This window comes from Moschus berezovskii, chromosome 12 (assembly GCF_049115385.1).
Source record: "Moschus berezovskii isolate FMDL1 chromosome 12, NW_MosBer_1.0, whole genome shotgun sequence".
Taxonomy (NCBI): domain Eukaryota; kingdom Metazoa; phylum Chordata; class Mammalia; order Artiodactyla; family Moschidae; genus Moschus; species Moschus berezovskii.
In genome coordinates, this window is record NC_142471.1 from 80,636,911 (window position 1) to 80,664,508 (window position 27,598).

Sequence of the window (27,598 nt, forward strand, 5' to 3'; positions counted from 1 at the left end):
CAAGCAGGGGCTGCTCTCCAGTTGTGGTGTGAGGGATTCCCACTGCGGTGGCTTCTCTTGTTGCAGAGCACAGGCTTAGCTGTCTTGGCATGTCAGACCTTCCTGGACCAGGGACTGAACCCACGTCCCCTGCACTGGCAGATGGATTCCTAACCACTGGATCACCAGGGAAGTCCTTTGGCACTTTTTCAAGTGGGACAGACTTTTAAAGGGAGCAAGGGAACCAGAAAGGAAACACGGTGTGGAGGCAGTTACGAATAAAGCACACACTTTATTCACTGAGTTGTGAGGACAACAGTGAGGCCAGACAGCGGCGGGGGGAGGCAGGTGCTGATTTCAACAGGAGCGTGGAGCAGGTCAGCATCACAAGCACAGCAGCCCGGGCCCAGGGCCACCCCCGCCTCTGCGCACTGGCACGTGGCACTCGGGACACCGACAGACACCCACACACTTTCACGGGGGACACGATACATCTTTAAACAGCAGTTCTTCCAAATATTTGCTTTCCTATTTCTGGAAGGGGAGGGGAGGCAGGAAGAACAGTATGCCTTCCAACACTTGAAAAAAACTCCATTAAACTTCAAAAATGAAAGAACTGCAAAAGCTTCAATGCAGGATTGTCGGCAACTCACAGAAACCACACATGTTTATTACTGGACAGGTCTGTACAGAACACCCCAAAAGAACACCAATCCCTTGGACACTCCTCTTCCGTAAGAGTAAAGAAACATACACGTATACAATCACTAAGTAGCTCCCTGCCTTTCTGACTGTTAGTGGATGCAGGCGTCTCCTCTACCTTTGCCAAACGGGCTCGGAAAGCGACTCAGGGCTTGGGAGAGACTCTTTGGGGAAAAATTTTATTTAATGAGAGCAATTGCCACTCCATTACACTAAGCATCAGAAAAGATTGGGTTTAATTTTGCTGTGTACAAGCAGATTGTTTAGAAAGCTTTTCAGCTAAACTGACCACTTCCCCCTTTTGAGTCTGCCATAAATGAAACTAGTCCCAAATGAAAAACACAAAGATTCACATGCAAAGTGTGTCAGTCACCATCTCCCCACTGCTTTTTGGCAGCAAACAGAAAGTGAATTTTTTAATACCAAAGTTTCTCTTTCTTTCATTAAAACATAATTGGGAGGGGTATCTGGGAGGGAGGAGACATGGTTGCACCTATGGCTGGTTCTTGTTGATGTAATTCTGTACAGCAATTATCCTTAAAAAAAGGAAAAGCATAATTGGATAGTTCCCTTAATGCACATCAGCACTATAAGGTGTCATTACAAATCTCAAGCCTGAAATAATCTGTTTTGTTTTTTTTTAATAGAACGTACTTCAAAAGTGAGTACTAATGAGTGAGTGAGTTTTAGGGCATCCTGACAAACACTTGTTTTATCAAAGGGAAATCATCTTAATGAGTCAGATAAAATCAAATCTGGCCTAGGAAGTACAGATTAAACAGTGACTGGAAATAGACAAGATGATTTGTAAAAACTGAGCTTCCTGCGGCGGACACAGAAGGGTTGATGGCACAAAGTTCATCTTCCTTCCACCGTCTTTCCCGGCGGTCAGAGAGAGGGCTCTGGGAGCCTACAGACTGGAGGGTCCCCTGCCCCTTCAACACGCAGGAGAACGCTAACACCAAGTTTGCCTTAAAGAGTTTTTAGAAAGACCTATCTAGTCAAAAGTGAATTTGAATTTTTAAACTTGCAAAAGCATATATATTTTATATAATCATCTGAGAAGCAGTTCTTTAGAAAAAGGTGTTTGCTTTAAAGTGTAAAGAAATTAGGTGAAAGTTTAAGAAACATTTCCAGCAAGACTCTTCCCAGTGGAGCTGACTGACATCACAGATGGAGGGGATGGAAGTTGAAAAAGGCATAGTTCCAGCCTCACCCTCGAAGAGGAAACTCAGCTTGGACACAACAGAACTGGGAGAAGAGGGCAGAGTATGAGGACATGACCGGGAGAAGCTATTTTTTTTCTTTGCACCTTATTACCCATTGACGTTAGCTTTTCTGTTCAAGGTTTCTGAGAACAGGCAGTTTCTCTTTTGTGATTAAAGAAGTCACATTAAGAACATTTAGTAACGAACCCAAACCAAGAGACAGACGCCCAGCAAGATGGACAAGTTTCCAAATGCTCTTTGTGTCTCGACATAAATCACACCCAAAGACCAAATGGTATCCTGGCTTTTCTGGAAGAAACTCTAAAGGAAGCGCTGACTTTCATGTAACTATAGAGGCCTCTTCATGCAATCAGCCTATGCTTCAAGGATCGCTAGTCAGTCCAGTGCTCAAAAATGTATGCACCAGGGAAGCTTGTCATGCATACACTTCCTTTTCCTAGAGTAAACAATTCGCATTAATTTGACAGTGTTAAGAACTGGAATTTTTTATGCAGGGCGGGATTCAAGCAGAGAACACTGATTTCCTGTGCAGTGACCTGGACGTTCTGGGGACAAGCATGCTGAGCTCAGTTCAACAAAACAGATAGGGTGTTGTAGCCCACTGATTTGATTTGATCCGGCAGACGGGAGAACCAGGCTGTGTCGTGACCTATCACTCCGCCTGGAGCTTTCTGCTGGGGAGCCCCCACTTCAGAGAGCAGCACTGCTCTGCTTACAGACAGGAAGCTATTGGCATTTCTGGCAAGGCTGTTTTGCATGGTATAGTTTCAATGAGCTAATACATTTGATATGGAAAGAAGCATTCCCCTCACCCAAGGAGGATGCTGAACTGAATTCAAAAGTAAGAAGAAAAGTAAAGTTTCATTAGTGGGGGCAAATTTAGGGTTCAGTTCTTTAACTATCATTGTGGTTTTCTTCCACTGACATTCGATCTGCAAGTATGTGGGTTTTAACTCACTCGCCAGTGAAAAACACTGAGGGTCCTTCTTGAAAATCTCTCTCATGAAAATCTCTCTCCTCCAGCTGAGCCCTAGGATCCGTTCGGCCATCTTTGTCATTGGTCAAGGCAGGGAAACGCTGGGACAGCACTGTGGTCCCCACCCTCATACTTTGCCAAAGTGAAGCGAGGATCAGGACACACGGGTGCTGAGGGCTGCTCATGCAGGAGAGGTCAGAGAGAAGATGGGACAGTGGATGTATTAAATGAAGCAAAAGGCAACAAACCAAACAGATGAAGGGACAAAACTGAAGGGGCTGCGTTCAGACCAAGGCAGACCTTGCCTTCAGTCCAAGGAGGAGCTGGTTTCCTCACATCAACCTCATGAGAACCATTTGCTAAATACATTAGTAGGTCCAAGACACATTCACACACACACACAGTCCTCGAACATTCAATGTCTAGCAAAGGTCAGGCAGGGTTAGATTCCTTCGGGAAGAGCACAGAATACAATAAACTGTCATGTTCATTATGACACCTAGTCGCTAGAGTGTGTCACAAGTTAGGGCTCCAGCACAAGGTCAGAAAGAATATTCTTGCTTTTTGCCGCTGGTATCAGCTATTAACTCATTCTAATATTTGGCGCCAGCAGGAAGAATCTCTGAGCTTTTATAAATAGTGGCATATACATGTTCTCTCCTTTGGCTTTAAAATAGAGTTTACAAATTCTTAAACAGAGCCCCAAAGTATGAGAATTAATGTGACAACCTCCTATGCTTTCTCCTTTGGCTTTAAATAAGAGTTTAAATTCTTAAGCAGCCCTCCAAAGCACGAAAATAAATGTGACAACCTCCTACGTGTATCTGACATCACCTTCAAGTCTCAGCCAGAGGCTTTCAGGAACCATGGTGGCATCTTAAATGCAAGTTTGGGTGTAATCCTTGGCTCCAATGTGAATCTTGTGTTGCTGAGTTTGAGGACTCTGGTGGGATGCTCTGCTGTTGTCTCCTCCCAGCCTGATCCAAAGCCTCGGTCTTCAGTCTGATGCTGACTTGAGCTACATCTGTCATGGAATATGCTGACTTCTAACCACCAGCATCTTTCCTTGAGGGAACTGCTGGCCAGGATGCAGTTAGCCTCACTCTTGACCTTTGAGTCACATGCACCTGTGCAAATGTCCCTTAGAAACTACAGCTGAATAGGACAAACCTTCAAGCAGGAATGAAATTGAAAAGCACATGCAGACTCCCCAAACTGTCATGGGTGAGTGAAAACACACACACGTATCAGGAAGTCAACAGAGCTAGGCAAGAAAGCTGAAAAGCCCAAATTAAATCAGTTGGGGGCCATTGCCCTTGAATTTCAGAGCTTTCAAAGAGAAAAACATGTCCTTCCTTAGCCTACTACTGAAAAGACCTTAGAGAACTCAAAATCAGCGAGGGCGTGGTGCGATATATGGGATGCTGGATAGAGAGAAGAGGAAGTTGGGTTGGAAAACTTGCATTGGGAAGACACAGAATTTTTTTTTTTTTTTTTTTTGTCAAGAGGGCTATGGCCTTTGGACCAAACTCATCTAACAGGATCCAACTGGGCCAATCAGGATACAATCTTTCCCTTTCCTTTCTTTGTGAGAGTGGAGGGCTGGGGGCTGAGACAGCTCTTGTCCTCGGTGGGGAGGAGCACACTTCCTGAAGTAGAAAAGGGTTAAAGGACAATTTTCATCCATTCCTTTTTCCTCTCTTTCTCTTTTTTTTTTTTTTTTTTTAGCAACAGCTAAGTAACTTGCCAAGTTGGGTCCCAGCAAACAGTAGGGAACCAGGAGCCTGTTAAAAATGCCTCTGGTGGCTACTGAAACAGAGCTCCTGGGGAGCCTGACCCTGCTGTCCATCCTGCTGAGGCCCGGGCAGCACTGCAGGCCCGTGAGGAAAGGGGCAAAGGCTGCTGCCATGTGGACCTGTCCCCCGGGCTCTTGCCTCTCAGCCAAGGCGCTACAAGATAAATAGATTCATACTTTGGAATTATTACAACTGCTTGCCCATGCGGCATCTTAAGGGCACTTGCTGGCTCTTATTCATACAGACGCACTACTGCTGGATAACAGTTGAAAGAAAATGAAAGAAGTAGCTCCTGTTGTGGACACAAGGTGCTGGAGAAAGGTCACAGGTGAACGCTAATGTCGAGTGTGGAAACACAGACATTTCTACCCCACTGCTTCTGGGCGAGTGTGGCCGTGGGCTGGCCCCATATTTGGCTCACGGGTGTTTTAATCAGATTTTTCCCTTTTAGCTGTTGCTGAGGGACTGTAGTTTGCAAATGCTCCAATCAAGTTTGGGCCTTAATTCAACATTCTATGTGTCCCCGCCGTGGTCAGTCCTTCTCCTAATGGCTGTCTGCGTGTGGGACTCAGAAGAGTTTTGCTTTTTTCTTCATGTCATTGCGTCTCCAAAGAGGTAACTTGTCAAACTCCTGGATGGACATTCCAAAGATTTCCCGAAACACTTCTGGGGCTAAGTGGCGCTGTGATGGGAGAAAAGAACAGTGGTCAGTCCTGCTGGCCACGTGGGTGGCCTCGAGAGTTGTTCTTCAGTTAACAAGTAATTGTTTTGAAGAGCAAGGCAGAGTGACGGAAGAGGAGTTTATCTCTGAGGCTTCCTAGCAGGCACTGGACCCAGCAGTTCCTTACCTGGATGGGTCAGGTGAGGTACCCCTCCTACCAAACGTAAGAGCTAGTGGAGTACTACTGGTGATTATCATAACACTGAAAGGTGATGGGGCACGGAAAGCTAATTCATTATGCTGGAGGCGACTCTGTTTCAGGTCACTGTAATGCTGAGTAGATGTGGAGAAAACGGACCAGAGCAATAAGAAAGTCAGAGAGAGAGATCCAGGGTGGTCCTTTGGGAGCCCTGGGGCTTTTTCCTGACTCAGCAACAGGACTTCATGTGGATGCTTGGTCTACTGATAATGAGGATGTGTGTCCTCAGTCATGTGTGACTCTTTGTGACACCATGGGATTGTAACCTGCCAGACTGTTCTGTCCATGGGGTTTTCCAGGCAAGAATACTGGAGTGGGTGGCCATTTCCTTCTCCAGGGGAATCTTCCCAACCCAGGGATCAAACCCATGGCCCCTGCTATATCTCCTGCATTGAAGGCGAATTCTTTACCGCTGAGCCACCAGGGAAGCCCTGGTCTATGGATTTCAATCTCTTGTGCTGTCTAGAAAAGTTCTCTTAGGATAGTCGATCCAGCCTTTCTCCTCTGTGCTAGCCTGAGCTCACATACAAAGGTAGAGCCTTTTGTCAGGGAAAATTAACAATTCTTTATGAGACTGGCAGCCAGAGTTTTTCTTAATTAAAACCATTCAGATGGAAAAGTACAAAGATCAGTCTCCCATGTCTAAGGAGGGCAGCTTAGGTATGTGTACCCTGCTCAGCCTTCATCCAGTTATGCGGAAACAGTCAAGAGAGAAACTTGTCTAGTACACATCCCTGTATCAAATGCTCCCTCCCTATCTCAGCAGACTCAACTCAGGCTCAGGGAAAGATAAGGATTTGGGGGTATCTGAAATGTGGCGGAGACTCCATTCTACATCGCCCGCTAAACTCTGGCAACATTACATTTTAAGGAAAGTGAACATGAAAGCCGTTCAGTCGTGTCCGACGCTTTGCAACCCGAGGGACTATACAGTCCATGGGATTCTCCAGGCCAGAACACTGGAGTGGGCAGCCTTTTCCTTCTCCGGGGATCTTCCCAACCCAAGGATCAAACCCAGGTCTCCCGCACTGAAGGTGGATTCTTTACAGCTGAGCCACCAGGGAAGCCCAAATTTCTAAGGAAAATGACTAAAATCATACTGCATTTCTTGGGCTGTTCTTCTGTATTTTACCACACATTTTTACACTGATCTCCTAAATACAAATCTGGGTTTTCATCCAAAGTTAGTTTTACCTAGGCTGATCCTTTCTCATTTTTGCCTTAACTGGAACAATTCTTAGGGGAGAGTCACAGGAAATGCACAGGAATATACAGTTGGGACAAGTTTTGTTTTGTTTTTTACCTCCAGCCTGGTTCTGTCCACATCTCTTAGGATTTTGTTGCGCCCCCTGTTGGTCACCATCAGCATTTCATATGGAAATATCTGCAAAGAAAAACATCTCTTTAGAACACAGTTGTTCCTTTTATTAACAAGCAGAAGCTACCTAAAACCTAGGACTACCAAGACAGAGCTTCTGAGACACTATGATTAAGGCTTGGAGTGATGGATGTTCCTCGTTCAAGTTTCCAGTGGACAGGGGCAGGTTCTTACAAATTCCCAATCCCCACCGGTGTCTGGCATTGGGCCTCTGGAGGGCATGGTTGAGTGAAAGGACCCCACTTACTATATACTGGGTATGAAGGTAAAGATTAGAAGAGAACTGAAATGACAGGTACACGTTTGTATATGGCAGGACACCTTTGCTGGGCTCAACAATCTTGTTCCATGACCAGCTCATGAAACCAGGGAGCCATGCAGCCCCAGCAGCGGTGATTTAGTGGGTGACATACTGAAATAACTCCCAGTTATGGTGGCCAGGGGGCACACCCCTTGGACACCTCTAGAGTCACAGAATGTTCTAGAGCTGGGGCGACCAATGATCCCAGTTTGCTGGGGACTGTGGAGGATCCCAGGATGCAAGACTTTCAGTGCTATAACCAGGAGAGTCCTGGGCAAGTTGGGACATGTTGGTCATCTTGTCTGGAGTGGGCTGCAGCTGCTCCACATGGTACTGGGCAGGCTTTGCTGAGCTCATGGCAGGGGCTGAGTGGGTGCCAAGGTCACAGGAGGGACGTGCTGGCACTTCACTGTGAACACAGCACCAAACCCAGTGAGGGTTTAACCCTGCTGGCTTGGTGTGACAAAACCAAGGGTACAGAAGGATGCTTTATGATGCAGCTTGGCTAATGGACTAGGCTGGAGCCAGGTGGGTCTCAGCACTGAAAAGGATAGAAAATCAAGTCTTTTGGGGGCTATGTCCCAGTTTCATCTCCAGGTGAGAGGAAAGAGAAGAAGAGCCACACTTGCCTTTGGTTCCAACATGTTGGGCATGGAGACCCCCCGGTCCATCCTCATTCCAGGCATGTGGCCATCTGGGAGGGTCTGCAACAGAGAAGCAGGTTTCAGGAGGAGCCCAAGGCAGTGTGGGGAGCAGGCGGAGAGCGTGGCGGGCTACCAGACTTCCTTGTCTGGGTCTCAAATCCTCACTGTCATTTTACAGCTGTGTCATCTTAATTACCATGGAGTTTTCAAAATGAGCTCCTTGCTAAACAAAAACAAGGATACCGGGAATACTGCCCTCTTATAATCCAGTTGATGAAAGATCCTGGCCTAATAACTATTCACTAACCCCTGAATGTAGGCTGCATGCATGCAAGTGTACGGTACATCAAAGAACTATCACGTCTGTGACTTTTTTAAATTTTAGTTTTCTTTGCACTTTTCCCCTTTTCTCACTCTCCATCATCATTTTAGGTTTAGGTTCTAAGGGAAAAAGGAAAACTACACACAGCAGCTCTTTCCTATTGGCCAAGACAGGGGCTTCATTTGTGACCACAAAGAGGAGGAGAGGGCCTCAAGGAGTGAGTGGTTATGATTAAAAGAAAAAACAACTGTCCGTGTATGGACCCTTGATGCTGGTCCACTTCCACCCTGGAGAAGACTCTCCAAGGCAGAGTGAGAGTCCCTGACATCTGGCCTGGTACATGCCACGTCCGCAAGGCCTGCAGGACTGGTTTGATCTGGGTGCCAGGCATGCCTGCTGCTCATGGCTCCTCACATCTGTGGACTAATGATGAGATGGATCAACCAAAATCAGGGTCTTCTCAACGGAAACTCTTCTCTGGAGTAGCAGAAGAGCACGCCTGGATTGGAAAAAGGCTGTTTTACCCATGTAGCCAACTTGAGAAAGACAGGGGTCCATACCTGGTAGTCTGGAAAGGAAAGACAAAGAAAATCTCAGAAGGGGCGGAACCACAGAAAAATACGGAAATATAAAGAGAGATTACATCCGACTGCAATTCTCCAAACGTGCCCCCATGAGCCATGCTCTCCCCCAGTTCTGGGTCTCTGCCCATATTGCCTGGTTGCTCCCTGAAGCCAGGAAATGCCTGTCCCAGTTTTAGTTATCAGTTTAAATACCCTTTCTCGTGGAAGCTGACACCCTGAAGACGTGGCTCCCTTTTCTTTCCTGTCCAATCATAGCATTTATCTCAGAGTTTCTCTTTCTCTGTTGCTGCCACATGCATTCTGAAGACAGACCTACGGCTTGCTTATCACTTTACTTCCAGTGCTCAGCACATAGTAGGGCCAATGAATTCCTTCCCAGAAACTTGCTGCGAGTTGTCTCATGTCAGTAGAGACACTGACATTCTGGCTCAGAGGACAGACGTGATCTGATGGTAGGGTGTAACACAGTCCAGCCGATGTGCCTGTGACAGCACCCCACCCCCGGGCCACGGTCAGCAGCACCGCCCTGGGGCCTCACCTCGCACTCCCCCGCTGATGTCCCCGTAGCTGTTGCACTGAGCGAAGTCTGTAGAAACAGGCTGAAATGAGGGGAACACGCCATGAGAAAATCCGCTTCAGAGCACTCATTTTTGGGTCAGGTGAAAAGGAAGAAAGGATTTACAAAATCCTAAGAATTCCTTCCAAGTTGAGTTGCTGGACCCCCATTACTTTTCCGACATATTTCTTCTATGAAACCATTGTGTTTTGTTGTATGGTCAAGCTACTTCTCAGACCCTCTGTAAGCAAGTATCTCTTGCTGAGAAATAAAAACACATTTCTCCTCATCAGAGCTACACAATTACACTTGTTCTATGCTTTGTGGGGAGTGAGGTTGCAACAAACTTTCCTGTATCATTTTACAGCAGAGATAGTGGCTCCAGTATATAATTACTTTTTACTTGATTGTAGAAATTTGCCACACAATCCAGTTTTCCCACAAGCTTCTATAGGCTATTTTTAAAATTTTTAATATATTTTACTGAAACCAAGGCTTCCAAAACATTATTATTCTAACATGAAATCAATATAAAAACTATTGGTGAGATTTACTTGTAAGAAGGTTTTTGTACTTCTGATATGTTTTGTCCTTACAGCATATCTTAATTCAGATGTTAAATTGTCATGGGATATACTTATCTCATAAAATACAAAGTTGAAAACATAGATTCACATGCATAAGTTGTTCCAAACATACTTATAATTGGCCAATAACTTAATAAACCATCAAAAAGAATAATTTGTATAGGCTACTGTTTTATCTAAAGTCAATTTCCCTTTCTCTCCAAAGAAATATATTATTTTGCCTGTAACTCAAAGTGATTTACCAGGAGACCAGAGAGATTACAATTTTCATTATATTCCAATGCTGAGATCATATTGTCAGATATATTCAGACAATATGTCAACATTTCAACCAGGACTGAAGAGGGAAGAAACTCAGAAACGAGTCATTGAGAAATCTTACCCGGTGAAGCCCATTTCTTCCATAGCCTGGGAGAGATGAGGTTTTGGACGATAGAACATGTGAAGCTGAATAAGAGAAAGATTTTAAAAAAAGCAATTGTTAGGAACTGAAAATGTAATTCTTTCATGAAATTGCCAGTGTGTCTTCTCTGCAGAACAGAAGATTTAGACAAGAAAAAAAAACAAAACAAAAACCTCATCTTTTCTATCTCCTGCATCAGCAGGTGGGTTCTTTAACACTAACACCACCTGACAAGCCCCATATTGGGCTCAAATGTTGACAAAACACCACCAGATTTGGGTGATACAGGGAATGGGTGGGCAGTGACATTCCCAAGGAGGGGTTGGGAAGAAAGACATGCTTGGCATGCTTTATCTCTGACTCCTCAACACAATCCTAATAATGCTGGTATTATTTCCATTTTACAGGAGAAGAAATAAGGACCAGGAGAAGTTAAGTAGTTGCCCGAGGTTGCTCAGCTTGTAAAGATCTGAGCCATGATTTGAACCCAGGGCTGCTGGGCTGCATAGACCCAAGCCCTGGCTGGTATGACAGTGATAACTGATCTGGAGGCCAACATGTAAGGTACCAGGATCTACTGGCCAGCCACTGCTAGACTCCTGGAAGGCCTGCGAAAAAAGGTGTCCCTCTGATCAGCAGCATGGATGCCTCATACTGCTGGGTTTTGGAGGGAGCAGACCTGGGCTTGAATCCTGGTTCTGTGACTTAACACCACTGCATCTTTGGGCCTGGTATTCCATCTTTTAAGGTCTTCATTTCTTGACCCATGTAGATGCAGTGCTATTTACTCTTAGAGAACAGATCTGCAGAATTGGAAGGATTTACTCTAAAGATTAGAAAACTACCTAACCTAAGATCAATACCAGTCAGGCATCTATGAGGTAGGAGGGCATTCCATGTAAAAGTGTGGGCTCTAGGGTTATAACACTTGGACTCCTAATCTTAGTTTTGTAGTTATCAGCAACGTGACACTGAGTAAGTAACTAAAACTTCCTGTACTTGTTTCCTGACCTACAAATTGGGGATGATAATATCATGTACTTCTTGGTATGCTGTGACAATTAAATGAAGTAATGTTTAGCAGAAGTATTTGCATAGGAAAATACTAAACACATGTTTAAAGGAATCCTCAGGAGAGAAAATTATGCACTAGTTTAGAACATGAGAGAAGAAATCTTACAGCTTGAAAGAGATTTGGCTTACGATAAGTATAAGCAGGGGGAAATTACTGATAGACTATTTCAGCCCAGCAGATGAGTAATCTCTTTTAAAAGTATCAAAAAGTCACTGTTAGCCCTCAGTTCTTACGCTGAATATATCAGAAAATATTTAGAAAATAGTGTTCATGCTCTCTCAGTTAGAGAGCATTCTGTGCTCAGACTTCTCTGGGACTCCGGAGGTTGAGACTCTGCATTCCCAAGGCAGGAGATGTGGGTTTGGTCCCTGGTCAGGGAATTAAGATCCTGCATGTTGCAGAGTGCAGAAAATAACATTTTTTTTTTTTTTTAAAAGCATTCTGTTCTCTGTAAGAACTTCCTTTTGGCCACTTCCCTCTGAGATGGATTGAGATGTATGTTTGAGAAGGCAGACTCAGCACAAGGAACCTGACCCCTCCTGGTTTGTGACACCCTCCAAGGGTTCCCCCCATTTCTAGCAAGAAGAAAACACACATTTATGGAAGAGCCGTGGCAGACTCTTAAGCTGAGTTGACACAGATTCCACGACAAAGGATTGTCATGCTTCCTTTGCTGGAGCAGCCCTGGAACAGTCAAGGTAGGTTCCCCACAGGCAGGTGGCCGGCCCCCAGCCCAGGGAAGGCAGGGGGTCTGCTGCTCACCTGAGTTGATGGGGCAATCATAGCGACTGGCGGCCAGGGAGGCCCTCTCCCGGCTCTCCCTCTCCTTCTCCATCTCTTCTTTCAGGATCAACTGGCCAAGGCCTGAGTTGAGCTATTCATGGAGAAAAGAAAAATGAAAGTGGAGCCTGCAGTCACTTTCAGGGAGATGCAGTTTCTTTTTAGTGGATCCTGCAAGAAGTTCCTGACTCTAAAGAGGCCTGAAGCATACTGTCCCCAAGCTTGGGGGTTCCCCCTAAAGTCAGCCAGGTTTTGGACCTTGAACCCCACTTGGCCTCTTCAGTGTCAAGGCTGGGTTGCCCTCAGCCAGGCTCCACATCAGAAGAGTGTTCTCCTTTCTCTTCCCCCTCCCCCTACCCCCAAAGTGCCAGCAGGGAAACTCAAGAGGCAGTGTGCGAAGGTGTACATATTTTTGATGTGGAAAGGGAAGCTTGAGGATAGCAGCCTTTAAAAAGAAAGTATACTGATTTGTTTAAAAAATAGGGAACAAATACTGCATGCTCATTGCACAGATTCTAGAAAATCTGGAAGGAAAAAAGAACAGGCCATAATCCACGAGGGATAAACACTATTGCCATTTTGACCTACCCCATCCAGTCTTTCACTATGCACATAACATACAAACCTGGGATCACATAATATGTGCAACTTTGTGTCTCCATACAACTAGTATATGTGCATTCCCCAGATGATTAAGTATCTTTGGAAAATAATCTTTATTGGTAGGAGTTTATAATTTCTCAGCTTCCCCAACCCCCGGCTACAATCGACTATGCTTCCTTTGGTCTTCTGGGATGCTGCAGGCCTATGCTTGAGACAGAGGCTATCATGAGGGTGCTTTGGTGAGGGTCTATTTTATCCCTCTCTCCTGGCCCAGATATACACACGAGGTCCTATGAGTCCAAGGAAAGACTTGGAGAAATGCTCTGTTCCAAGGGAATTCCTTCAGCACAGCCTGTGTGAGGGAAGGAAGGTATTGTACCGCCTCGAAGTACACTTGGGTTGTGCCTGGCCTTTCAGCATCCTTTCAACACAGTCACAACTCCCATATGCCCCACACAGAGTCTCGTTCTCCTTGCGGAAGCCCTAACATTTATTCCACACCCATCTGACCTCCAGCCTCCACATGCTCTCTTCTAGAACCCACTAAATGTTCTGCCTTAAGAGTCACCACGCGCCCATCTCGTCTCTCCTGCCGGACAGCAAGAGGTCTGGGACTACCTCTTGCTCATCTTGGAGGCTTGCCCACAGTCATCATTCCATAACAAGGATGCACAGAACTGAACCGAAGGCTTCAGCAAAGCCGTTTAAGGGACAAACCTTCATTAATTGCTCCTCTTGAAGCTGCCGGCGTCTCAGAAGCTCTTCATCATCTTCCTCTCGGCCACTAGATCTGCGTCTCGTGTCAGCTCCTAGTTCCACAGCAAACACAACTTCTCACATCAGCCCCAGGGAAGGGGGTTGGGTCTCAAGGGGTTAGGGCACCCGTGCTCAACTTGTCAGGTGAGCAAAGTCAGCAGTGGTCGTCCGTATTCATGACCAACACAAGGGAAAAAAAAAAAAGAGAGAGCCTGCCACCAATTCAGCACCCTTGACTGGCTTCTTGAGACAGGGAGCCCTATTTGACAAGCCAGTGCAATGTGTGACTCGGGAAGGTGTGAATTTTGGCCTGGCAACAAATCTGATCTGCTCACTTAGAACTCGGTTTGCCATTACAATCGGGTATAAGTCATCCCATTGGCCACCGGCCAGAGTGTCCATAATAGATGGGAGGGGCATCGACAGTTATTATTTTGATGTCCTTGGGGTCAGTGTTCAAACACAGAGGAATCCAAATTCATCTAGCTACTATCAAATAGGTAAGATAGTCACTTTCTTGTGATGAGTTTGAAAATCTTATAGTTTTCCCTTTTTCTGAATATTTAGGTTTGTCACCACACTATCACCCTGCCTTCTACTGTCAATAAATTCATTAAGAAGCATGCGTTATTTTTCTTTTAAGGGATGGGTCTCTAACGTTTCCTTGCCTTCAGTCTCTTGGAAAATGGTCCAAAAATGTTTTATAAGAATGGATCCATAAAAAGGGTTACTGCAGCTATGAAGTTACTTATTTCAGTACAATATAGCAGATAATGTACAAATTTTAAGCTTCCTGGAAAGAAGGAGCTGGGGTAGAAAGGAGGCATCTGTCTGAATGGTTGGAAAAGTAAGATAATTACTGTTTTCCTACATTGCCTGGATTAATCTGGCTGTGGGAGGAAACAGGAAAGCTTGCTAATCTAATCAAAATAAACTCTAATAGTTTCAGTCTTCATCATTTTGATTAATGGACCAGAAGTTTTCTTCATTTTAGAAACCCAAAGAGCTTTAAACTATTTACTGATGACAGTTGATAACAATAAAATGTTAATTCTTCCCCAAAGTTTAGCTGTTTAATGTCCCCACTAAGCAACATGCCTGAAACAGGAATCTGAGTAGCCCCAAGAACTGCCTGAAGGATGTGGGCCAGCAGAAAAAAGCTGATGATTGCTTTAGCTTTTAAATGGCAATGTGTATTTTCTCTCTTTAATCTACACTAGTAAAAGTCTGCAAGAACTAGCAATAGATACATCTTAAGCCAACATAATGTATAAAACACATGTGAATATTGAACCAAGGAGGTAGATTTTTCCTTCAACCATTTCTATAACTATCAATTGCTTTAAAGTCCACTTACATTGCTTGTAAAAGTTATTCTAAAAGTAACTTGATAAAAAAAATAGGATGAGGAAAATTTGGGAGATTTGGAAAATTGAAGGCCTTTTAGGTGGTCAACAGAAACATGACAACACAGTCACATCTTCATCAAGCTGACTCACTAAATTTTCAGTACTAGCTTCTGAGTTTGCTGATACCAGTTTTTAGGGTCAAGTGATGTAACTAAAGACAAATCAGTAAAGACAGAGACACAACTCTAAAGCATAAATGTGTGGTTTAAAGCAAAGAATGAAACAGCTCAGATGTGACATTAGCAAGGAAGTCATGGAAATGACAGATGTGAAGGCATGTAACTTAGCATGAGCAATACTGCAGAGCGCCTGGTACTCCGTAACAGCCCTTCTTAGTAATGGAGAACGTGATCAGGCAAGAAAAACCAAAGTGCTTCAGTGTTACGACTCTGTTAAGAACTTTAATTACAACCCAGAAATCTTCTAAAACAAATTTAATTCAAAGAAGTCACGCTCCTGTGGTCACTCAGTAAATTTACTCACTGTCCTCTAACTATAGAGAACAAAGTTCAAGGCAGGAGGCTTTGATTCAACTACATTCAAGAGAGTTACTGATTCTGCAGCAACCGCTGAGAGTCCACACAAAACACCTGTTTAGACCAGCTCTGCCCCTTGCTGGGTTTGGTCAGCGTAAGGCTCTGGTGGTTGGGTTTTTGTAACTTGGAAGTATTTTGGATACATGTTAATACTACATTAGTTCTTTTCATGCTTCTACCTCTTGGTCATACTTTTCTTAAAATCTTTACACATTTCCTTGCATATTTCTTAAGCATTTCATCTGGAAATCTCCTAGCAATCCGTCCGTTTGGCTTAGCTACAACAGTGGCATACCTACGGCGGCAAGTGAGGGGGGACCAGGCCAGTGGTCCGTCTCAATCTTTGGAATCTCGCTGGGGTCTGGAGCTTGGGCTGCTGGGAACTTGGAAAACTTGATGATGTCTTCCGAAGATTTGCTCTGGGCTGCCAAGGCAGCTGCATCTAGATGGGAATCAGGGGCAGCTTAGCGCTCAGTCTGCAAGGCCACGGTGGTACAACCCTCTGACATCACTTTCCTCTTCTCTGGCCAAAGTGTCAACTCCAGATAGCTGCTTATTACCATTATCAATCGCCCAGCCACTAACAGTGCCTAGGTGACAACTCATCTTCCTTGTGTTCTGCCAGAAGCAAAGCTTCACTCCACATCTGAAGAAACCCTGTTCTAGAGTTGTGCTGTCTGATACTAGCTTGAGCTATGTGTGGCTATTTACATTTAAATTAATGCAATTAAATAAACCCAAATGATTAATAAAATTAAAATTCAGTTCCTCAGCTACACTAGCCACATGTGATCAACCTGTGATTAGCGGCCACTGTATTGGATGGCATAATTAAAGAACATTTCCCATCATCACAGAAAGTTCCATTGGACAATACTCTTCTAGAACAATTAGAAACTTGAGTTAGTAATTTGAAATTAAAGAGGTAAGTAAAATGCATGACACTGTCATTTGACTGTAGGTGTTAATTGTAAGGGAGTTGGTTTTGGATCTTTGTGGCTTCTTAGCCATAAAAATATTGATCCAGTTCATTTTAATCCTTGCATATTATATGTGTCCTTAAGTACCAGGTGAAATGGCAGCAGGAAAGTTCACTATCAGTTTGCAGGAATTAGCCTTGAGACTTAGGTTTGCCATACCCATTTGGTCATTCTGTTCAAGGGTCTGCATGAACAAGTGAGTCATCCAACTTTAAAACAACAGACTAGGAGCAGCCTTAGTTTACAGTGTGCTTAATGGCTGTGCTTATAGGAGTGGTCACTGGCTTAGAGCCTCAAATGTAATTACAGAAAGAAACAAGCCAGGTTAAATGGTCAGTCTCTGGCTAATTTTGCAAACTGATCTGGGATGTTACTAAACATTTCTAAATATATTAATAATGTGTATTTATATACCATAGATAAAACTTGGCCCCCTCCTGGAGCTTATAGATTTTTAAATCTGGAAGTAACTTTTTGAATTTTCAGCTCCAATTGCGCATTTTTAAAGTAACCTCTGAGTCTCATTTTGGTTAAGTAACTTGATTGAGGTTGCCATATATAAAAAAGGGGTAAATTCTCAGTCAGGGGTGGAACAGTGTTTTTCTGAATCTCTAACCTCATGAGGAAAAAAGATGAAATCAGCTTGGAAAACACTGCCTTGTATATCCTCTTCTTAAAGAAGGATAATAGGTGTTAGCATGTTAAAGTCTGAGAAGTGTGACTTTATTTAAATCTAGCATTTTCAAAATGCACACACACCGGTTTTTGGTGTGGTGTGACATCTTTTTCTATCACATAGAACTGCTCTCTTGCAGAAAGTCCTTTGGATGTACCACTCTGCTTGTGTTACTCTTAATTCCGATAGATTGATAGAAAGTAAAGCAGAAAGTCAAAGTCAATGTCATAAAAAGAAGTCAATTCCTTCCAAATAACCAAACATTATCCAATCTCTTTAAATCTTATTTGATTATTTTTGTCTGGAGAGGCAGGGTCTTAGAGATTTCAGCATTTAAAGAAAAAGTCTCTAAATTGATAAATCAAACTGGAATCTTATTCTTAAAAAAAACAACAAAAAAAAGCCAGACTTCAAACAGTACTTACGCATTAGAATTGGTGAAGTCAGTAAACATTCACATGTTAATGAGTGGGTGAGAAGACATTAAACCATAAAAAAGCAAACAAAAACAATGTTAACAAACTTAAAAAAGCAAGCACAAGGTGTAAACTCCTAAAAAAGAAAAACACAGATGAAAGAAAAAAAACCTAGTCCTAGAGCCATTACAATACCTACATTCTTTTATTTCCCCTAAAATGTTGGTCTGAATTTTTTTTTCCTTTTCGCATTTCAACTTTATTTGATTTTCATGTCATCCTAAACCTTCAGGACGCATTAATGTCAATCGGATTCTAAAGGCAGCCTTCAAATTTCCAGGCACAATTTGGGTACAATTTTCTGAAATCACCCAAAGTCTTGGCTTTCTACCTATTCATGAAGATTTACAGCAGTGGAAACTATACAGACCTAAAAATGGTGGAGGGAATAGTGATTTGCAAAGAGTAATATGATTTCCTGGGTTTAAAAATTCTATATTCCCAGAAAAGGAAAACACAGTTCTAGATCCATGTCAGTGGTTCTTAGTTTGCAAGAATTTCAGAGACAAGCTGGCCTCACTGGCTTTTGCAGGTGAGAAGACTGAGGGACAGAAATTTCATCTGTAATATCTCAGAATGGTTTACATGACGAGCTGGGACCAAGGCTAGGGCCTGTGTCTCAGCGTGAGGTCGGTCCACTGTACCAGAGGGCGCAGATGTCTGCATACCCCATCAGAAACTGGGGAACAGGACAGTCAGGCTGATGGGGGCTTGATCAAATTAATTAATTCATTTTCTCTTTTTTTCGGCTGTGTAGCTTGTGGGAATCTTAGTTCCCCGACCAGGGACTGAGTCCATGCCCCCTGGAGCAGAAGCGTGGAATCCTAACCACTGGAACACCAGGGAGTTCCCTTGATCAAATGAATTTTTTACATAGGTAGTGTTCAGTAGTTTTAATTAAACTGCAAGCTCATCAAAATTATCAGAGAGGTTGGTTAAGTTCTTTGATGCCCACCCCCCCGCCAAAAAAAAGTCTTGTGAAGGTGTTTGTGAATGACTGTGTGACCATACTTCCCCTCCTGTATGAGTGAAATGATACATGTTGATGGGCTCAGAAAAAGGCTCAGTGTTTTCTATCTAGGAAAACCAACTTTACAGCATTTGCACCCTAGCAGACTGTAAAGGCATAATGTGCTGGACACCCCAGTTTGATTCTCAAAAGCAACAGCAGATGAGCATTTCAGAGGACAGCAAAGAGTTGAGCCGACGTTGCTACTTAAAAGCTACGTGGAGGAAAGTGGGTTTTACCATGCTGTTTGTAGATGGGTGGTTTTCGGTAAATGTTGATCCCTTGATCTGTGGAAATGAAAAGCAAAGGTGAGTGATTATGGGAACCTGTTCAGCGATGGGAAAAACAGATCAACCCAGAGGCAAACTGAACTGAAGACTCTTGAACAAAAATAACCCAGAAGGTTGACTTTTGTATTACAAAGATTGAGGTTACTAAAGAAGCAATTACAGAAATGAGTGGATTACTATAGACATGTGACATGGACTCCTTTGTAATACATCTTAGGATATAGAGAGATGTCACGAACTCATGAGCCATTTATTTCACATACATACTTCAGTAAAAGTGGAGTTAAAACGGGGAGAAATGCAAGCAGCGGAGATACTGTGATGGTGAAGAAGACATAACCAGTTTGGGGAAAATCCCCAAATTGCTACTGTCTAGAAATTGAGCTCCTAGTAGAGACTAGCAGCTCAATTTACTTTTCAACTAATGAGTGGAACAGTGGAAAGCGATGAAGTAAAATTAAGAGTACCTTTTTGTCAAACACAGAAACACTTTTTACGTGCAAGGCTAATCTGATGTATTGACAAGATGTTGGACAAAATTCTAACGAGCACAGGCCAAATTTAAAAAAAAAAAAAAAAGGAAGGAAAAGAGATGCCAAGTATTATTCACATTTTTATACAGAGCCCCACTTGATTATATAACCATTTCACTTTGACTGTAAATACTAGGGAGGTTTCAAAAGGTTTCCCTAGAATCTTGGGTACTGGATTCTTGTGAAAAAGCCACAAACGTACAGCACTGATTTTCAAGGTTTGATGAAACTTTTTCTTTTTTATAAAGGCAGTCGTATCTCAGTGGTATGAATCCTACTGAATTTTGTTTATTAAGTTTTTAAGTTTATTAAGTTTTTCTCCAAAGAGAAAAACTAATACAGATTCCAAATATGTATGCTAACATTAACATAGCGGTCATTTATTAGACTAGTTGCAGTAGCTAAAAGAAGCAAAACAATGTACTCCTGATGGAAAAATAATATCATAACCTCTGATGGCCAATCTTGCCTTCACAAATTGAGCTGACCCGAAACATGAAGATATTGATATGGGTTCTGACTTTTCCAGTTTCTGTCGGCAAATTACTGTTTGTACCATGACACTAAAGCTTAGAGTGCCAAGCCTTAATTGCAAGATCTCTCTGTGGGCTATGGAGGGTTAGTTAATTATACACTGCAGAAAGACCCTCCAAATGACCCAATTTTACAGCTCTCTGAAAAGCCCATAGAAAGAATCTCTGCGCTGAAGACAAATAGATAAAATAAAAGTACTTTCAAGAATGCTGTGGTTCAGTCTTTACAACGAGAAGATAACTAGATTGCCATCATGATAGTCAATGACAGTAAACCACAGAGTGGTTGCTTAGAAGGTTCCACTATAAGGGTAAAATTAAAATTTTAGTCAAAACAAAATAAGGCGATTCAACCCTCCTTCCTTCCCCTTCTGCCTCCCACCCTACTTTAAAAATTTTAGAGAAAACTGAAACTTTCAATACAATCCTGGCATTTCCCATACAAAGCTTCTGAAAGGCCCTCTGGGTCAGACACTGCAATTTAGGGGTTGTCAGCTGTGTGCATCTCAATGAACAGAGCATGAGAGATGGAGACGAGACAGAAGCGACAAAGCTACATTCTACACCGTGACAGGACACCGAGACACAGACCGTGTCAGCTCCTACCTGGAACATGGAAATGTTTAGGGGCCTGAGCGTAAGTTGGAGTGAGAGGGCGGCTGTCTGGCCGGTAAGGGAGAGGGGAGTTCCGGCCGCTGGACGGCTCATTGCCTCCAATGAGAAGAATGGAGAAAACAAAATGAGAGAAGGGAGAGCAAGAAAGAAAACAAAGCAAGCATAATAAAAATTCAAAACAACAAACCGGAAGGAGGTACATCAAAAAGGAGAAATCAAAGCAACAAACTCAATTCATCAATTTGGCTCACAAAGGTGATTGGAATAAGGTTGAATTTTTCCAAAAGAGAGACTCGAGTTCAAGTGGAACTAGGTTAAAAGCAGCTAGCAGTTAGATGCATCATTCCAATGGCATGCGGTTGAAGGCTGTGAGCTGGCCGCGAACTGATTAGATGGAAAGTACATTGAGGGGGATGGAAAGTCACTTGCTGATGATTTAGGGTCAGTATCAGATGGTTACATCCCAAGCATGTAAAGGGGTGGGATATGCAAACCCAAATACAATCACTTCCAGGCATGATGGCAGAGGCTGGCAATCGGAATCTATTTCTTTGAATGGAAGGCTGAGACTGGGAACCTGTGTAGTCACCTGGTCCTTTCCCTGAGCAACACAAAGTGCCTTTACTGCAGCCTACATTTCTGTTGCCTCACTTTGAAATGTACATAACAGAGTCAGATCCCTTTCTTCCAGGTACTTTGGGACCACTTTCCCCACCTTTCTCTTAAAGACAAAGCTTCACCCAGTCTAACAGTTTGATCGGTAAGACATTTACTGAACACCTACTGTGGCTGGGCAGTGAGCTTCAACTGAAGCTAAGGAGGTGAAGGAGATGTGGTGTCTGGCCGCAAGGGGCTCAGGGTCTACCTACGGAGACAGACTTACAACAAATGAGTATACATAACGCCATACAGGTGCTGACTCAGGGGTATACGAAAAATTCAAGGCACTCAGATGAAGGTGCCATTGATTTTTCAGAAAGGCTGTGGAAAGACGTTAGAATTGAGATGGTCTCACTAGATGGGTGGGTAGCTAGAGGGGTGAGAAGGCCCAGAATCTAGGGAGCTGGAACATCGTGGGGAAGGAAGGGCCGCGGTGCATGGGAGCAAGAGGACAGGCCCCTGTGGCTGGGCAGCACAGGGTTCTTGGAGGAGAGGGTGAGGAGGCGGCTGGAAGGGGCTGCTGGGCGTGGCTGCAAAAGCCTAGAGACCCACTCACATAGCCACCACCACTCTCTCTGATGAGAGCTGCAGGGGTGAACTGAGACTTGTGCAAAATCAGAAAGAGGTCAGCTCTTACCCTACTGTCTTCCTTCCACACGACTGAGCAAAGATCCATCCCAAGAAAACACCAAAAAAGTGTAGGACGATCAAAAGTTAACGAACGAGTAACATAATTATCAAGGGTTAGTTGCTCAGTCATGTCCTACTCGGTGACCTCATAAACTGTAGCCCACCAGGATCCTCTGTCCATGGGGATTCTCCAGGCAAGAATACTGGAGTAGATCGCCATTTCCTCCTCTAAGGGATCTTCCCAACTTAGGGACTGAACCCAGGTCTCCCATGTTACAGGCAGATTCTTTACCATCTGAGCCACCAGGGAAGCCCTATAATTATTGGGTTGGCAGAAAAGTTCATTTTGGGATTTTTCCATAAAATCTTATGGGAAAAACCGAAATGAACTTTTTGGCCAGTACAATAATTTTATGATTGAGTTGTAAGGGTTCTTTACATATTCTGGATACAAGTCTCTTATCAGATACACAATTTGCAAATGTTTTCTTCCATTCTGTGGTTGTCTTTTAGTCTCTGGACAGTGTCCTTTGAAGCACAAAGTTTAAAATTTTGATAAAGTCCAATTTATCTATCAATTAATGCTAACAATTTTAAATACATCACAGATCTTCAGAAAATAGAGCAGGAATAAATTTCTTTTTTTTAATCTTAGATTTTTAAAACTGAGATATAACTGACATATAACAGTGTATTATTTTAGGTGTACAAGAACCAATTTCTTCAAGTAAGTTAAATGGTTTTAAATCTGGCAACAGATGAGAGATGTCAACTGCTGCAGTTTCAGGATAATATGTTTAATAGACTTTCTAGTTTTTCAAAATGTGTAGTTTTAGATAACCAGAGTACAGATCTGTACCAAATGGGCAGTAAGATATTCCAAATGTAAGATCTGAATCTGTGACTCTAATTTAGATTCCAGGTTTTTGATTATCATGTTCTAAAACTTTTGCCCTCCCCGCTTTTTCCCCCAAGAGTCCATTTACCATCTAGTTCCCAAATATATTATAATGTTGTCTTTACTAAAGTCAGATATTAGCTTTTAAAAATTATGAAGCTTCACCCCAAATTACTGATATATTAAAAAGTTCATTTAAATAAAACGTTATCTCATTTATTATCACTCTCCTAAGGAGAAATAACCATGTCTGAAAAAAAATGAGCATGGAAAACACAGGGAGAGGCAAGTAAGGGAAGGGAGGATATATACGTTTAGTAGGAAATCTGGCTTTAAACTTAGGGCTGGATCAGAACTAGGTCTCTTTCGTATTTGTGTGTTCAGCACAGTGCCTGGCCAAGACTCCGTGCTGAATAAATGTCTGTGAATGATGACAGAAGTAGACCAACTAAATAATTCTATAGCAATGAATGACCTAAGTTAGTGAGTACCACTCCAGGGTCAACCACATCTTTCTCTTAATTAAAGGCAGCCAGACGCTAGGACACAACAATGGGATCACAATCGCATCTTTTATTTTTTTTAAATAGGTTTCCCTAGGGTTGACCCTCAATAACCCCAACTGAATTGTGCCACTTCAGAAGAATCCTTTACTCTTACACACATTAGAAATTACTCACAATAATAATCCCTAACTGAAAAACAGAATAATTCTTGTGGGCTGTTCTCAAAGGAAGATGTAGAGAGACTCACCTTCCTTGCTTTGAGTGTTTTTTTGAAGACTCTGCATATCCTGAACACTGATGCTACTGCTCTAAATCTACATTGCTCTCTGCCCTTAATTCTGCACCTCTAACCTTTCTGAACCTGTAGAACATCAAATTTCCTGGGGGATATGTTCTCACAGGTTTTGGTTATAATATCCAAACAGATGAAACTCAATTAAGTGTTCTGATAGTCAATAGCCACAGTCATTCACATACAAAAACAGATGCATCTACAGGACATCGAGATTTAAAGTCATTAGAATTAGCATTTGCCCACGAATTAAAAGTCTTTGTATTATTAAGATGCTCTGCTGGCAAGTGGCAGGAGAAGCCCATAACTTCTATGGCTGCTGCTGCTGCTGCTGCTAAGTCACTTCAGTCGTGTCCGACTCTGTCTGACCCCACAGACGGAAGCCCCAGGCTCCCCCTTCCCTGGGATTCTCCAGGCAAGAACACTGGAGTGGGTTGCCATTTTTGACGGCTCTCAAAGTCTATGGGGTGTGTGTGTGTGCTCAGTCATGTCATTCTTTTGCAACCCTTGGATTGTAGCTGACCAGGCTCCCCTGACCATGGAATTTTCCAGGCAAGAATGCTGGAGTGAGTTGCTATTTCCTTCTCCACGGGATCTTCTTGACCCAGAGATCAAACTCATGTCTCTTGAGTCTCCTACATTGGCAGGTGGATTCTTTACCACAGTGCCACCTGGGAAGCCCTCAAAAGTGATGGTTCAACTGTCTAAATTCCCAAAGGGTGAATTTTGGCTGAATGCTGTCTCCAGTTGGGCAGAGGTTTTTCTGGCAGCATATCTTCACCAACCATTGCCCTTTCTAGTGGATAGAAAGAAAAACAAACAAACAAACAAAAAAAACCACTACTATGTTGAAGTCTCTGTAAGCAGATTTAACTTTACAATCATTTAAAGCCTCTCAAAATGACATCTAAAGACACTAGGTAAACAGACACTCAGCAACACAGCCATCTAAGTGCTCCTGAACAGTAGGATTTCTACATGTCACATGGCTTGTTGGGAATAAGGTCTTGGAATATATAACATTGCTAGGTACCAAATTCTTAGTCCTTAAAAGATGAAAAGCATTAAAAATTTTGGCATTTTTAAAAGAAAGAAATTCTCAAGATGAGGCCTTTTCTAAATCAAACCCTCTATCTGTAAGGATAAAACATTTCACTCTATCCTGAATGGAAATAAATGGTGAAGGCCCCAAAAGGTTATTTTTGCATGTACTTCATTACTCAGGCATAAGGGATATATGGGGCATCAGATGAAATAATCTTATATGGAAGGTATCATCATCAACATCAATCAGCCTGGAGTTAACGCTGCTTAAAAATAATAGTATATATATATCGTATTCAGCCATTTTGTTCTTTAATTAAGTCCTTGTATTGGTTAAGTTGTTACTGATCTTAGCTATTGGGATGAGGAGCCACCATGTATATAGATTTATATTTTCCTGGTCTTCACTTTTAGCTCTTTCCATGTCAGTTTAATGTGTCAATTTTTCAGCCCTTGAGAGATCATTCTTTGGCAGGATTCCCACCGTGCTTAACAAATTCAAATGCTCTGTCCTACTTTCATTCTTTCTGGAACACTGAGAGCCTCAGTGACAAATCCTAAGACAAGTCAATCTAAATGGCAATGCTTGTGTCTGCTGCGGGAGTCTGCTGGCGTACCACTTAGCTTCTGAACCCTAAGTGCTTATGTCCTAAAATATAAATGCTGAGGGGACCTTAAAAATTGGCAGCTTCTAGAATTTCATGACAGAGTTTCAAGATTACTGGTTCTTGTCTAAAGCTTCAGTAAGTGTTAGGCTTTCCTTCAGCAAGGGTCAAATACATATTTGCATCATAGCAACTCATATCTATAGCAGAACAGGGAAGATTCCTTTCAATGAGATTTAATATATGTAGCTCTCTTGTCTGCAAGTCTGATTCATGGACACAGAAAGTAATGTCTAATAGTATTTCAAAGAGAAAGGAAGAGAAACTCTGCAAACACAGTACAAAGCCCAAGTGAAAGTGAAAGTCGCTCAGGCATGTCCGACTCTTTGCCACCCCATGAACTGTACAGTCCATGGAATTCTCCAGGCTAGAATACTTGAGTGGATAGCCTTTCCCTTTTCTAGGGGATCTTCCCAATCCAGGGATTAAATGCAGGTCTCTAGCATTGCAGGCAGACTGTTTACCAGCTGAGCCATAGGGGAAGTCCACAAAGCCCCAGACAAGGTGAAAACAGTTTCTCCAAATAGGCAAGCACTTGTCCAGATGGCCCAACAATGACATACTGATATAAAATGAAACTGCAAGGAAGGTCAGAGAACAGAAATAAAAACACAATGAGAAACAAGAAGGGCATTACAGAAAGTAGATGGGAAAGCCAATGAAATAGAGACACAGCTGGTTGTATGCATCTAGGCTCTACACCCATGCAGGCGTCCTCGGCTCAGTGGGCCCTGGGGGCCTGGGCCACATAAGCCTGAAATAAGGGCTAAGAATTAAACTAGGGCAGTGGAACGAGGGCTTATGGCTGCCAGAGTGGCAAGAGGACTCCTGCTTTCAGCTATACCTTCCTGAGATGGACATCCTACCCTAGAGTCCTCAAGCTCCTTGGTTTGTATTTGTTTTAAAAATAATTTCCTGGCAATACAAAACAAGCTCCTAGATACAGAGTGAATGTTCAAATGAACAGCCATGGAAAACCCTGGGAGATTTTGTTCCTTTAAAGATATTGTAGATGTGTTTCTCCATGGTCATAAGTTCCTCTGTGCTGGAGAGGACTTCCATGTAGATACATGTATTTCAGAATAAGAAAGATGTAATTCCTTAGAGAATTCGCATTTAGCTATTCAACTAAACTTTAAAGCAATATCTTTAATTTACAAATTCTACATGATTGGTTTTGCAGTATAGCAAAAAGCTTTTATAACTAAGCATATACTGTTATGTACTTCATATTTTATACTGAAATACATAAACTATTTCATCTGAACAAACTGTAGATATATATCCAGTAAAAAGAAAATGGGAAAGAGACTATTAGATATTTTTAAAGTATAAGTGTGAGACAAGCCAAGGCTTTCTAGGATTTAAACCTATACTATTTGACTGTGTGCTTTGAATTCAGACTGAAAACAGAAAAGACTGCATATCTGTATTTTTAATAAAGGACCATTTAGGTACATTAAGGTACTTAATTTTAATAACTAGTTGGTGTTTCTATTGAAAAGTATACATTTGTTAATTTTGTAATTTAAATGACTCAAATAACTGTTTTAGCCTCCATAAGAATGAAATTGCAGCATGAAATTAAAAGACGCTTACTCCTTGGAAGAAAAGTTATGACCAACATAGACAGCATATTAAAAAGCAGAGACATTACTTTGTCAACAAAGGTCTGTCTAGTCAAGGCTATGGCTTTTCCAGTGGTCATGTATGGCTGTAAGAGTTGGACTATAAAGAAAGCTGAGCGCAGAAGAATTGATGCTTTTGAACTGTGGTGCTGGAGAAGACTCTTGAGAGTCCCTTGGACTGCAAGGAGATCTAACTAGTCCATCCTAAAGGAGATCAGTCCAGGATGTTCATTGGAAGGACTGATGTTGAAGCTGAAACTCCAATACTTTGGCCACCTGATGCGAAGAACTGACTCATTTGAAAAGACTATGATGCTGGGAAAGATTGAGGGCAGGAGGAGAAGGGGACGACAGAGGATGAGATGGTCGGATCGCATCACCGACTCAATGAACATGGGTTTGGGTGGACTCCGGGAGTTGGTGATGGACAGAGAGGCCTGGTGTGCTGCGGTTCATGGGCTCGCAAAGAGTCGGACACGACTGAGCAACTGAACTGAACTGAGAACGAAATTTTCTAGTCAAAAAGGGATGGAAAGTAAAAACTTGCTTTAAAAATTATTCTTCAAGTATATTTATATTGAAACGCGTCCCTCTACTAGGAATGAAGGTTGAGAAGGCTTGGGGTCT

The 27,598-nt window shown here is 42.7% G+C and overlaps 1 protein-coding gene across 14 annotated transcripts in view; it reads right to left on the minus strand.

The window, feature by feature from the left end:
* Positions 1 to 251: 251 nt before the first annotated feature.
* ABLIM1 (actin binding LIM protein 1) overlaps positions 252 to 27,598 on the minus strand; it is a 340,561-nt gene continuing 313,214 nt past the window's right edge. For 3 of the 14 annotated variants that reach the window (XM_055424580.2, XM_055424596.2, XM_055424585.2), the window contains 8 exons: positions 20,640 to 20,744; positions 18,917 to 18,964; positions 15,832 to 15,978; positions 13,553 to 13,644; positions 12,215 to 12,326; positions 10,357 to 10,421; positions 9,370 to 9,430; positions 7,975 to 8,815 (listed from right to left, as the gene is read on the minus strand). In XM_055424580.2, the coding sequence (XP_055280555.1) occupies positions 8,697 to 8,815; positions 9,370 to 9,430; positions 10,357 to 10,421; positions 12,215 to 12,326; positions 13,553 to 13,644; positions 15,832 to 15,978; positions 18,917 to 18,964; positions 20,640 to 20,744 (749 nt within the window). In that variant the 3' untranslated portion in view covers positions 7,975 to 8,696. Of the gene's footprint in view, positions 5,365 to 6,905; positions 6,987 to 7,910; positions 8,816 to 9,369; positions 9,431 to 10,356; positions 10,422 to 12,214; positions 12,327 to 13,552; positions 13,645 to 15,831; positions 15,979 to 18,916; positions 18,965 to 20,639; positions 20,745 to 27,598 lie in introns of those variants that run through there. The other 11 variants (XM_088842351.1, XM_088842350.1, XM_088842358.1 and 8 more) reach the window with 10 other exon arrangements.